Source organism: Etheostoma spectabile, chromosome 3, assembly GCF_008692095.1.
Source record: "Etheostoma spectabile isolate EspeVRDwgs_2016 chromosome 3, UIUC_Espe_1.0, whole genome shotgun sequence".
Classification (NCBI taxonomy): domain Eukaryota; kingdom Metazoa; phylum Chordata; class Actinopteri; order Perciformes; family Percidae; genus Etheostoma; species Etheostoma spectabile.
In genome coordinates, this window is record NC_045735.1 from 14,819,536 (window position 1) to 14,833,450 (window position 13,915).

Below are 13,915 nucleotides of genomic sequence, written 5' to 3' on the forward strand. Positions count from 1 at the left end.
TCTGATGTGGTGGTGAGTGGGACGGGGGCCCCACAGGGGACTGTGCTGTCTCCTTTTCTGTTCACCTTATACACCTCAGACTTCCAGTACAACTCAGAGTCATGTCACCTACAGAAGTTTTTCTGATGACTCTGCAGTTGTTGGGTGTATAAGGGATGGACAGGAGGGGGAGTACAGGGCATGGTGGGTGACTTTGTGGAGTGGTCTGGTAAGAACCACTGCTGCTGACGTGGATAAGACCAGAGAGATGGTGATCGACTTCAGGAGGAAGGGAACGGCTCCGCAGCCCCTATGCATTGGGAAGTGACGTGGACATGGTGGAGGATTACAGATACATGGGTGTCAACATCGACAGCAGGCTGAACTGGAAGGTCAACAGCACTGCTGTTTACAAGAAGGGATGAGCAGACTCTATTTCCTGAGGAAGCTGAGATCCTTCAACGTGTGCAGCAGGATGTTGGAGACCTTCTACCCAGTCTGTTGTGGCCCAGTGCTCTGTTTCTCCTCCGTCATCTGCTGGGGACAGCAGCATCGGAGCCAGCGATACAACAGACTGAACAAACTGATCAGGAAGGCTGGCTCCGTGATCGGCTGCAAACAGGACACATTTGAAGCTGTGGTGGAGAGGAGGTCGCTGAACAAACTGTTATCTATCATGGATAACCCTGACCACCCTCTCCACCCCACACTGGTCCAACAGAGGAGCAGCTTCTCAAAGAGGCTCGACAGTTTAATGCCGCACGGACCGCTACAGGAAATCATTCCTACCTCAGACAATAAAACTCTTCAACACGTCATCCCTGGGGGGTAGATGAGACTCTGAGACACACAATACTACAATAAGGGCAACCGGCACGACTGGGTCATATTTACAAAAGCTGCACATTTTGTTTTGTTTTTCCCATCTTGTATATACTTAAATATTTGTTCTTACATTCTTATATTTTTATTCTTATATTTTGTTATTATAATTATAATTATCTCATGTATATTGTATGTAGGGTATATTTTGTGTGCTGCTGTAACACGGTAATTTCCCATTTTTTTGGGATCAATAAATATCTATCTATCTATCTATCTATCTATCTATCTAGTTATAAAGGCATGGATTGCAGTTTCAAAATGTTGCCTTGACAAAATTGGCTTTATTTTGGCCAGTTGCCTCAAATGAAAGAAGCTTGATTTGACAACTGCTTTGATTTGATTGTCAAATTTAAGCTCAGGGTCCACTTTAACTCCTAGGTTTGTAATGTTAGATTTAATATAGGGTGCCAAGGAGCCCAAATCTACAGGCAGGGTCCCAGTGGTGCCTCCAAAAACCATCACTTCTGTTTTTTTATCATTGAAACTTAAAAAGTTCAGAGCCATCCAGGCTTTTATGTCGTCAAGACAATTGAATAGTTGTCCAACTGAGTTATCGTTTTTCTTTTTAAGAGGTACATAAATCTGACTGTCATCTGCATAACAGTGGAAAGAAATGCCGTACTTTCTAAGTATGGAACCAAGTGGAAGCAAATACAAAGAGAAAAGCAGAGGGCCGAGGACTGAGCCCTGTGGGACCCCACACAAGAGAGGAGCAGAGGAGGATACAAAATCACCTATGCTAACACAAAAAGTTCGAGCCTCTAAGTATGACCTAAACCACTCCAGTGCTATGCCACTGATGCCCACCCACTGCTTTAAACGTGAAATCAATATTTCATGATCCACTGTGTCAAATGCAGCAGTTAGATCTAAAAGCACAAGGATTACACAATCGCCAGAGTCAGTCGCTAAAAAGATATCATTAAAACAGATAGTCTAGCTAGCTGTCTGGATTTACCCTGCAGAGATCTGAGGACCAGGTAATCATAGTCCTCAGATTGGACAGATAGTCTAGCTAGCTGTCTGGATTTACCCTGCAGAGATCTAAGGACCAAGTAACCATAGTCCTCAGATTGGACAGATAGTCTAGCTAGTTGTCTGGATTTACCCTGCAGAGATCTGAGGACCAGGTAACCATAGTCCTCAGATTGGACAGATAGTCTAGCTAGCTGTCTGGATTTACCCTGCAAAGATCTGAAGAGCAGTTAACCATAGTCCTCAGAAATCAGCTGGAGCCAACACAAAGGAAGAGGAAGATGTGGGACATCAGAGTAAAAAGAGTGACATCCGACGGAATATCCGGTGCCACCTGAACAATCAATTTTCTCAACTTTGCTTTACTTCACTAAGTTATTCTTATGTGCTATATGATCTGGGGAATAGAAATTAAGGGCAATTAGTAGAACAGGAACATGCACTGGTGTTTCTGAAGAAGCAAAACAAAGAGTTACAGAGAAGTAATAATACTTTAAGAATTGTTGTGAGAACATTAGCTGCATTCGCCTAAAGATAAGAAATTGAGATCTGACCTGGGATTTGGTGTGGTCAGTGTTACATGATAAATGACTTCTAAGCTGCAAAACATAATGTGAATGAGACGTTTTGACCAAATTGACGAATGAGCGTTAGAACACAAACGCAGGATGGAAATATGTCTGGCTCCATATTAACGTGGTAATTTGAACCAACAAATATACAAATGGAATAAGGCTGATATGAGAATTCCATGTAAAGCAATTGAAGGTTTCTTCATGGATTCCAGTGTGATTTATTTCAAAGTCTTGTGTTTTGTCTTCATCCGTGTTGGAAGAGCTTCAACTTTCTTGTTCATGGCTGCTTTCAGTTGAAATGGGAGACAGAGGGGAGACATCTGTAAAGCCATTACTTCAAATAACTTGTTATGGTTCCGTGATTAAGTTACATCATATTTGCCTGTCAAGTTCTAAATAACACTGGCTATCATTAAGTCAAATATTGTTCATTTGAGATACGTTTTCTTAAGATTGAGACAATACTGGGACTGAACCGGGCTGTTTCACATTTGTACATTTATCCAATTGCCCCTTGGACAATAGGGGGTTTTGAGTTGCACAGTTTTTACCAGGTTTATACCTGAGGTTACAGGGTAGATACTTTAGCTGTACCTAAATCAACAAAACATCAGTGATCAGAGGGGCCCAACTTCTAAAACCTCAGGGTAGAACATTGGTCAGGCCTTGTGCTTTAACAGATGTCACGTCACGCCTGCTTGTTGGACAAATTGAATGTGAGGCATTGGTTATCTTTGGGATCTTTCATTTGTTATCCTGAATTTATCTATGGATTAATTGCACATAACAACTATCATCATATGGTCCATTTCCATACATTCTGTTTACATTCTATTTTGAGCTGAGAAAGAAATGACAGAGACGACAATGTTCACATGAGTACTTTAATCAGGCACTTTTTGCTCAAAACATTTCTCTGGACGAGCTAGTGAGGAACTTCTCTTCTATGGCACCATAACACGCAAAATTTGAACAAATATGAAACGTAAGTGGCAGGTAACTCTGTTCAATATGAAACAAAACAAACAACAAGGTACCTTCTATCAAATAGGTAGTGTTCTTGTACTGTATATTTGGCCCAAGTCAAAAAATAGCATCCTTAAATAATTTACTTAGCCTCTCAACTTCCGAAGTCTACATATATAATAAATTAAAAGAATTATCGCAGAATGTTAGTGTTGCTTAAGGTAATTAAGGTAGCAATGGTCTAGAAATGGGAATTAAGCATACAAAATACTTTTATAATCATTTGAGGGCAAGAGGAATTAACATTTAGGCCACAGCAAGGCTCTATGTAGTTATTAATGCAAGTTCACACATTATTTAATTTAGTAAAGTCTGCCAAAAGCTCAATTATGATCACAAATGTATTAACACCATAGGCACCTGTGTAAAAGCATTATGTGAATTATGGCTGAACATGTACATGAAATGGATTTCTTTTCATTAAAACATTCTCTGCTGGTGTTTGAACATTTATAAAAATACCTTTTGTCATTCCTCCGTCATACAGTATGTAACATTTGTTAGTATTACTTTAAATCCATACTGTATTCTGTATAGTGCTATTGGAAAAGAGGGGACAAATGTGGTCCAAAATAACATTCATTTTAGTTTTTTAGTAAATGCTGTATATACAAAAAATTCAGGACAAAAAGGAAAAAAAAACTGCTGCTAATTTCAGTGTCAGGATGGCAGTGATTCAGAGCTTAAGTGACATTTCTTTATTATTTCACTGAGGAGCATTAGGAGTGGACAAATGACTGACACATGCTTACATTCTCTGGAACGATAAGGATGCTGGTAGAGCCAAAATGTTTTACCACGTAGCTGCTCAAAGTTCTTCCTCACGTGAATTATTTTCACAATAAAATGAAAGCAGTAAGGTTTGCAGTGAGAAATTAAAGCCAGGGCACCTGAAGGAAAGGATCATTGGATGTCAAGTTCCATTGTTTTGGCAAAAAAGGAAGGGACGTGTGTTGAGGACTAAGACAACTTGTCAGCATTTTGCATTCATGATTACCTTTTGATGTGAGATCAAACATTGGATCCAAAGAAAATCTGATCACACAACAGTCTATTCTGGCTGATGTTTTGTTTGTGCAAGAAAGGACGTCTCTTCCTCTAAATGTTTACAATAGTCTTTTACAAAAATCCCAATTCATAAAGTTATGATGAAGAGCTTCATTGAAAACCACAAGGTTAGGAATTACAAGGTCAAACCAACTTACAATACAAACAAGTATACAGTACAAACTACAAATATAGAAATATATTCTGAGGTTTGAGCAAACCTCTTGACACTTTAATGCCATTTCTTGTCAGAAACCACATGTATATAAAAATATAGACAATGCTTTTGTACTAAATATTGACATCATGTATGAATCTCCATTTGCGTGTGCAAATTAACACTGATCAACAGAGGAATGAGGAGTTCCTTTCACACAAACACACAAAAAGGCATAGTCCATTTTGGCCTGTTAGTCATGTAGTCTTCAGTAAGCACCACAGCTTCAGCTGTTCAGACTTCTTAGTGTAACCTTGCATACTCTCGAGAATAGCATTGATTCATTTCATATTGCAGCCGCGGTGGTCATACAGTAGAACAAGTCTTGGACAGAAATGACTCACTCAATTGAATTCACCATCGAATACGTGTCGGTAGAGTTTTAAATGCGCAGCTCTGCCTCCTCGCTGTGTTCTAAATTGTGTTCAGTTGTGCTGATCATTGATGCAGAGGGGCCCTGGGATACACTGAAGGGTGTAATTGCAGGAGAGCGTGCAGCCAGCGGTGAGAGCGAGGGGGAGAAACTCGGAGACATGGCGGCTGAGGAGATGGATCCCTCTGCGCTGATGGGAGATCTTCGTAAAGACGCCAAGTGGGGGAAGGTCCTCCCAATAGCGGGCTTCGGAGGTACAGTTTTGGCCCCAGGGTGGGCCACAGAGGTAATGAGAGGTGGAGGGTCGATTCTGGACTCTGCCTTTACTTTGTGGTGAAATGACCTGCGAGGATGAGGAGGAGCCGTTTCATCTTTTAAACGTGCTATTTCAGTAAAAACATTTGCTAAAGGTTGGAACTGGGGACACCAGTTTAGCAGGTAGTCCCAGTTATAGCTGCCCCTTAGCTCTTCATCACTGGCTACGATGGCTGTCAGGGAGCCATCCACAGAAGGCTTTCCATCCTCTGGGAAAGTATAATCTTTAGGGTGGGAGATGCTCATTCCCCGTCCCACACCCACATACCCACCTCCCTCATCCCTGTATACTGGCACCTGGCCAGCTAATAAAGTACCATTCAGACTTCCCAGCTTCTTCCCTTTGAACCAATCTATGGAAGGCTCGCAGGACACGTCTGATAGCTGATCTGCATCCTGCTGGATCCCAGAGTCCGGGCCTCGGGCAGAGATGTGCTCCTGCATCGACGAGGAGATACTCGACACCCTAGGGTATTCATTGATCATTCTGATTTCGTCATCCTCAGCTGCCTCTGCCTCTGCAGAGCCACGCCCACTGGAATGGGAGGGATCCAGGGATCCTCCACGAGGGTATTGACCCCCACTGCTGCTGCTCTGATCCGACGTGTATCCAGGGAGGGCCTGGTGGTAAATCATTTCATTTTCCACTATCTTTGTCTCCTCAAACTTGTGCAGCATGGTGCCTGACACTGGCGTTCGGCCGTGCGCTTTTTGCACCTTCCTCTGACGTCTTAATTTAACAAAAAAGAGCACCACAGCAAGTAGTACAAGTATGACTATGGTCCCAAGGGACACTGCAATGACACTGACGAGCAGCATATTCACGTCAGCGGTGAGACCAAAAGATGTATGGGTCACGTCTACGCTAACTTTGGCCGCTGCTTTGCGGGACATCTCCAGAGGGCTGTGAGCCATCACATCCAGTGTTATCACACGCACCTCTCTTTTAGAGCGAGATGCATGTGTACAGTAGCTGTCCATCTTTAAGGAAATTGCTCCTGTGGATTTATTGACTTCAAAATAAGGCGAGCTGTTTGCTAGAGAGTAGAGGACAATGCCGTCCACACCTCCATCCTCATCCCTGGCTTGCACTTTGCCAATAATCTGACCTTCTATTGCTCCCTCAGGCACTTCAAATGAGAACTCAGAGGAGGTGAAAACAGGATCATATTCATCCTCCCCTGTTACGTAAACCTGCACTGTTACTGTAGCAGAATAGTTGCCAGCATCCACGGCAACAGCCACAAAATGGAAGGCGTTTACCTTCTCAAAGTCAAAAGCAGAGCGAATCCGTACTTCTCCTGAAGTGTGGTTTATGAGAAAGGCCTCCCTTCCCTCTTTAGAGTTGTCTAGAATGTAGTACCTCAACTGCCCAAAAACACCTCTGTCATGATCGATAGCATGCAGTATGGTGACCAAGGCATTCTGGGGTTGGTTTTCCCTGATGCTCGCAGTTATTATTTTGAGGGGAAAGAAGGGACGGTTATCGTTGATGTCCTTCACCTCGATACTGACTGGGGCCAAAGCATAATGGCCCTGACCGTCAGCAGCCTGGACAACAATAATTTGGGACCACTGTCTCTCGTTGTCCAGAGCTCTGCGCAGCCTCAATGCTCCGGTCCACTTGTCTACTTGGAAAAGGTCTGTCTCATCCCCTGAGCTTATGGAGTATTGCACGTCTCCGTTGGGAGCAGAGTCTGGATCTGTGGCAGAAAGATGCAAGATCTCTGTCCCCGCTACTGCACCCTCACTCAGCACTGCACTGTAGTCTGCTCGGCTGAAAGCTGGAGGGTTGTCATTGGCGTCTGTAACACTGATGAGGATGGGCACGGTGGAGCTACGCTGGGGGATTCCACGATCCGATACAACAACAGTCAGGTTATAACTTGGCACTACTTCAAAGTCCAGCTCCTCCACAAGGATGAGGCTGCCAACCGTCTGGAAGCCCTGCCCCTCCAAGAAGCGGACGCTGCTCTCAATCTGGAAGGTATTACCGGAGTTGCCACTGGCGATGGCAAAATCAAAACCACAGTTGTCCCGGGCCAGGTCTTCGTCCACAGCTTCTAGGGTCAGTACAGTTGATCCAGGAAGCCCGTCTTCACTCACAGTGGCTCTGTACTCGGACTGGTGAAAGATGGGGGCGTTATCGTTGACATCGGACACTTGGACCTGGACAGTGGCAACGGACGAAAGATATGGAGTTCCCTGGTCCCGCACCTCAATAACCACCAGGATGGAGGGATTCTTAAAATCAAACTCGGTTTTTTGGTTGACAAACAGAGTACCTGTAAGATTAAAAAGAAAAAGAGAAACATTGTTTTAATCTGCTATCCAGAGCTCATTGTTTAATATGAACGTCGTTCATTACACAGCATGTTTTGCTTCTTAAGAAATAACAATGGTTTCAGATGAATAATTCAATTGCATTTTCTTAAACACTGTGGCAGGTTTGAAGGGAACATTATTTGAGGCAAAATTGCATCTGAGAATGGGAGACAGAACCGCTTGAGGCAAAAAGAGTCCTCTTTATTTTTAGATGCTATCTCAAGCAAAACATCTGAGGAAAATAATATTAAATGTGGCTTTCAGTGACTTTTAATGAACAAAATGATTAAATATTTTGCAATGCCTTTTGCAAATGTGTCCAACCCCCCAAATGTGCATCTAAGAAGAGCCTTAGGGGATAGGATTTTTATGAAGGGTCATTAAAGGGAGCTTTAGTTAGAAAATAGTTATAAACAACCATACATGTGCACACAGAAACCTTACCGTTGCTTGGGTCAATGTAGAAGACGCCCCTTGTTGATGACATTACTCTGTAGGTAATCTTCCCGTTGTCCCCGGAGTCACGGTCAGTGGCTGTTATTGTAATGACCGCACTGCCTGCTGGGAGGTGCTCTGACACAGTCACCTAATGAGAAACATAATACAAATAAAGTTATATATTTGTTACAGATATTTCAACAATTTAACTAACATGCTAATACCAGTGTTGGAGGAAGTATTCCGATCCTTTACTTAAGGCAAAATCAAGGCAAAATGGTTCTGTTACAAGTAAAAGCCCTGCATTGAAATTGTTACTTAATGATGCTTTTATATAGACTTTAGTGGTTCCCTAATGCTGTATCTGAAGTCTCTTTTATATAGACCTTAGTGGTCCCCTAATACTGGATCTGAAGTCTCTTTTATATAGACCTTAGTGGTCCCCTAATACTGGATCTGACATCTCTTTTATAGAGCCTAGTGGTCCCCTAATACTGTATCTGAAGTCTCTTTTAGAAACTTAGTGGTTCCCTAATGCTGTATCTGAAGTCTCTTTTATATAGACTTAGTGGTCCCTAATACTGTATCTGAAGTCTCTTTATATAGACCTTAGTGGTCCCTAATACTGGTCTTATATACCTGTGTCAAAGTAATCTCTTTTATATAGACCTTAGTGGTCCCCTAATACTGTATCTGAAGTCTCTTTTATATAGACCTTAGTGGTCCCTAATACTGTATCTGAAGTCTCTTTTATATAGACCTTAGTGGTCCCTAATACTGTATCTGAAGTCTCTTTATATAGAACTTATTGGTCCTCTAATACTGGATCTGACATCTCTTTATATAGGCCTTAGTGGTCCCCTAATACTGTATCTAAAGTCTCTTTATATTGGACTTAGTGGTCCCCTAATACTGTATCTGAAGTCTCTTTTATATAGACCTTAGTGGTCCCCTAATACGGTATTTGAAGTATCCTTCCCAAAATTCAGCCTTGGTGAAGAATTCCAGCCACTAGAGCCAGTCCCACAATGAGCTTTCCTTAGGACGTGTCATTTCGGAGTCTGTAGCTTTTGAGGAGGAGAGATGGGGGGTCAAGGTGGAGGCTGTGGGTGCAGTCTTGTGACCTCACAAGGAGCAAGATTCCAGATCGGCCCATCTGAGCTTTCGTTTTCTCAAAGTCAGAGCAGGACACCCAAGGCTCTGTTTACACCTATCACCATTTCTAGCCACTGGGGGTCCATAGGCAGGCTGGGGGGACGTATATTAATGAACCTCATGATGTGATATTTTCATGCCATGGGTCCTTTAAGTAGAAGTGTGTAAGTATCATGAGGACAATGTACTCAATGTATTAAAAGAAGAATCCTCACATTTTTTAAACAATCCAAACAATTGTGTGTTTAATGGTCTAGTCATTTCAGCTGGCCTTGTAGGCTGTTATATTGTTGGCCAGTTTCATTTATAATAAAACCTATTTATAAACTACATGTGTTTTGTGTGCAAAAATCTTTATTTGTAAAGTAACTAAAGCTGTCAGATGAATGTAGTGGAGTAAAAAGTAGAATATTTCTCTCTGAAATGTAGTGGAGTAAAAGTAGAAAATGGCATACAAAGAAATGACTAAAGTAAAGTACCTATTAATTTGTACTTAGGTACAGTAATTAAGTAATGTAAGTGTATGTACTTAGTTACATTTCACGACTGATGTTAACAATTAAAAAGGTGGTGGTATTTGCAGGTGTGAAGACAGGTGTGTGAAGGTAGCTGCACCTGATACAGGTCCTGTGTAAAGGTGGGGGCATTATCGTTCACATCATCCACCAGCACAGTGATATTGGCCTCGCTCTGATGTTTCGAGTCGGAGGAGCGGACGGTCAGAGTGTACCATGTCCTTTCCTCATAGTCCAGAAGGCCGGTTAGCGACACCCCTCCTCCATACCGGTGAATCCCAAACACGCCTTGGCTCTTTGCATCCAGATGGAGTGTGTAGGAGAGGGCTGGCCCTGAGTCAACGTCATTTCCTGTTACTTGGGTGATAACTGTGCCAATCAGAGTATCTGGATGATAATAAGGTGAGGAGGCAGGAAAAGAAGAAATTTAGGTTGCAGCTGAAATGAAGCACAGACAGTTGTGTTTTAAGTAGGGATGAGCGAGTACAGTATTATCTGTATCTGTATCTGTTTAACAAAGGTATTATCTGTATCCGTATCCGTACTCGGACTGGGCGGGGCCTAAACCGGAAGTGGTCAGATTTAACCCGGAAGTGGGTCGGGTTCTCTTGAAATGTGCGGGCTTTAACCGGTATGTTATTATAGCATGCAATTGATATGAGTTGATCAAAAATTGTTATATTTATTGCTGATTTGAAAACTATTTACATGACAGCATCGAGCTTCAGATTAATGGTGTTGTCATGGTAACAAACAAACTATATACAGAACGTTTTGCAACAATGAACACAACACATGCGGTTGCAATTATGAAGTAAAATGTAATGAACAAGAGTTTTCATACTCAATGTAACTTTCTTTTTTTAACTTTAAATTTTTTTATGATCAGTGTGATTTTTTTTATTTTTGGTTCTTTTTTATTTTTTTTATTTCCACACCAGGTATATGTATGTGTGTGTGTGTGTGTGTGTGTGTGTGTGTTGTGTGTGTGTGTGTGTGTGTGTGTGTGTGTGTGGTGTGTGGGCGGGGGGCAGCTGACAGTAAAAAAAAAAAAATCTCCGATGGCAGAGACGCAACGGGAGTGCATTTAAACCAAGCAGCACGTTTGAAACCCACGTTCACCGGAAATCTACTGGTTACTATGTAAGGACTACAAACCCCACGTTCACCAGAAATCTACTGGTTACTATGTAAGGACTACAAACCCACGTTCACCAGAAATCTACTGGTTACTATGTAAGGACTACAAACCCCACATTCACCAGAAATCTACTGGTTACTATGTAAGGACTACAAACCCCACGTTCACCAGAATCATGGTAATTAAGGACTAAAACCCACGTTCACCAGAAATCAAGAAGGAGAGAGAGAGGAGAGCAAGAGAGAGAGAGAGAGAGAGGAGAGAGAGAGAGGAGAGAGAGGAGAGAGAGAGAGAGAGAGAGGAGAGAGGCTGAAGAGAGAGAGAGAGAGAGAGAGGGAGAGAGAGGCAGAGGGAGCGCATTTCTCCATGTTCTGTGTGTGTGTGATAGAGCCGAGCAGGTTTAGGCGGGGGGGGGGGGGGGGGCGCTGTGACTATCACAGAACGCTGCGCGGCCAGTTGAGGAGTTGTATCCAACCCGAGCACGGATATTGTCTCATATTACTCGTATAATACTTGTACTCGGCAAAAGTGCCCCTAGTCACCCTAGTTTAAAGTTTACTTTATTAGGAAATATCCTGTTCTGAAAAACCTTGATCTAATAGACAGGAAATGAACAGAAGAACTCTGCAATTAGCTTGTTTAGAAAAGGGTCAGACATTTCTCCCTGAACCCCACGGAGCGAGCTTGCTAGGCAGTGTGATGTAAGGCTTTAGGATAAGATCAGGGGACTAACTTCAACTGTGAAGCTTACTTACCCTCCGGCACTCGGATCTCCCGATGCAGAGGAATCATGGGACTGTTGTCATTGAGGTCAATGATGATCACAGTGAGGGTGGCAGAGCCAGCCAGCCGCGGGGTTCCACGGTCTGTTGCCGTAACAACAAGCCTGGTGCACATAAAGAATGTCAGTGTCTGAACTTTTACCTTTTATAAAGAACCCGGTTGTTGTTTCTGCCCACTAAGATCAGACTTCAAAATGAACATTACAATATATTGGTTTTGTTCCAGTATTTTTAACATTACAAATCTGGAATGCATCAGTAGTTATTTTCAATATTCACAAAGTGATTGAAAGTCAAATTATAAATAATAAAAAATGTGATTTTCAAATCAATTTTTCTCTACTCTTTCTATAACCATTTCCTGATCAGATCCTGAGACTGCATTTGAAGACAGACAATGTGTCTTCCTTCCTCCCATTGTAAAAGTCAAACCAAAAAATCGCGGGTACTGGTGCTGCCATCTTGTAATTTTGGAGCCAGTAGCGATCAGGCACTGGAGCCACAGTATTTAAGTCCCGCCTATAAACACGCTCGACCAATCGTGAGTCAATCCCAGTTTTCAATCACCCTGTTACACCCCATTTTTAAAGCATCATATAATAAAAAACAAACACCACAAGTAAGTGTTTTTTAGTTTGGTCTATGTCACAGCCGCTAACATGGAGGGGGCTGGGTTTATGACCTAGACTGCGGCCAACCACCAGGGGGCGATCAAGATGTTTTGGCTACACTTATACAGTCTATGCAGCAACCCCTGATCTGCCAAAACATAAACTGCAGTTATGTAAAGTGATATACTGATATACAAATGTTTATATTGTTTTTTTGTTTTTTTTTGTTTGTTTTTTAAGCTATTTTTTGGGGGGGGGTTCCCTTTTTGATAGAGACGACAGAGATGTGTTAAAGGGGGAGAGAGGAGACGATAGACATGCAGCAAAGGGCCACAGGCCGGATTCAACCCGGTCAGCTGCGTCGAGGACAAGCCTCTGTACATGGACCACTCAACCACTGAGCTATTGGGTGCCTATATATTTGTTTTATAAAAATTGCAATTAAGCTTTGCCATTAAACAAATTATTATAAAGTTATTTGAAAAGGAATGGGCATTATCAGAGTAACAAACATGACATATGCACATGTAAAGGGAATACATGAGCTGAGCTGAGCCACTTGGCAGGATGTGATAACAGACAAAGAGGAAAAAGAGCAAAACTCACTTGGTATTTGTCCAGATCTCTCTGTCCATTATAGCTGCAGTGGTGATGCTGCCGGTCAATGGGTCAATCTTAAACAAACCACTCATGGATGACGACCTGATAGAGTAGGTCACCTGACCATTTTGGCCCTGGTCCAGGTCATCTGCAGCAACCTAAGGAAATGAACAGCCCATTTTGAAAACTAAAATATAGAAATATTAGTTTCAGCGTAATGAACTATTAAACAATTTTGGACTTGGAAGACTAGAGTTAATAAAAAAAGATATTGGTAGCTGTCTTCATGGCACAAATGATTCTATAGGCAATTCAATTGGGACATTTGGAACACAGAGCAGTTTCTCTACACTGCTTGTTTTGGAAAAGTTCTTTTTTTCTTCATCTACAACTTCACACTTTCAAACAGCCAACCATGAATGTGTGAGGAACCGGCTAATGCACCTGAATAATAGGGAAATTGTAGCCCTGTGCCTCTCTAATGTAGGCTACATAGTTCTGGAGTTGGAAGCGTGGCAGGTTGTCATTGACGTCCTGCAGGTTTAAGTTGACAGCCATGTAGGAGCTGGAGGATGCCGTCTCAGCCTTCACCACAAGGCGGAGTTTAGGGGTCTCCTCAAAGTCTAGTTCTTCAGAATTCTGGACCCATATTTCACCTAATTCATAAAAAAATAACAGTGAGTAACACTGTTGATTAGGAAAAACAGTGTTTTATTGTGCTTGCTGCCATCTTTGTACTAACCAGAAATGGTGTTTATTCCAAAAGATTGCATTTTGTTTCCACTGAAAATACTGTAGCTGATACCAGTTTGAGAGCCATCGGGGTACTGGGCCTGAGTCTGAGTTACTACAGTGCCTATATAGTAAAACAAACACTTTGTTAAAACATTTCACTTTTTATTATTTCCTCTATCCATTCAAAAATGTTCAAGTAAAAATATTTCTAACAACTATCC

The 13,915-nt window shown here is 42.1% G+C and overlaps 1 protein-coding gene across 1 annotated transcript in view; it reads right to left on the reverse strand.

The window, feature by feature from the left end:
- Positions 1–5,086: 5,086 nt before the first annotated feature.
- LOC116683126 (protocadherin-16-like) overlaps positions 5,087–13,915 on the reverse strand; it is a 113,777-nt gene continuing 104,948 nt past the window's right edge. The window contains 7 exon segments of the mRNA XM_032509823.1: positions 5,087–7,677; positions 8,162–8,303; positions 9,926–10,212; positions 11,722–11,852; positions 12,966–13,117; positions 13,404–13,615; positions 13,702–13,815. Of these exon segments, the coding sequence (XP_032365714.1) occupies positions 5,087–7,677; positions 8,162–8,303; positions 9,926–10,212; positions 11,722–11,852; positions 12,966–13,117; positions 13,404–13,615; positions 13,702–13,815 (3,629 nt within the window).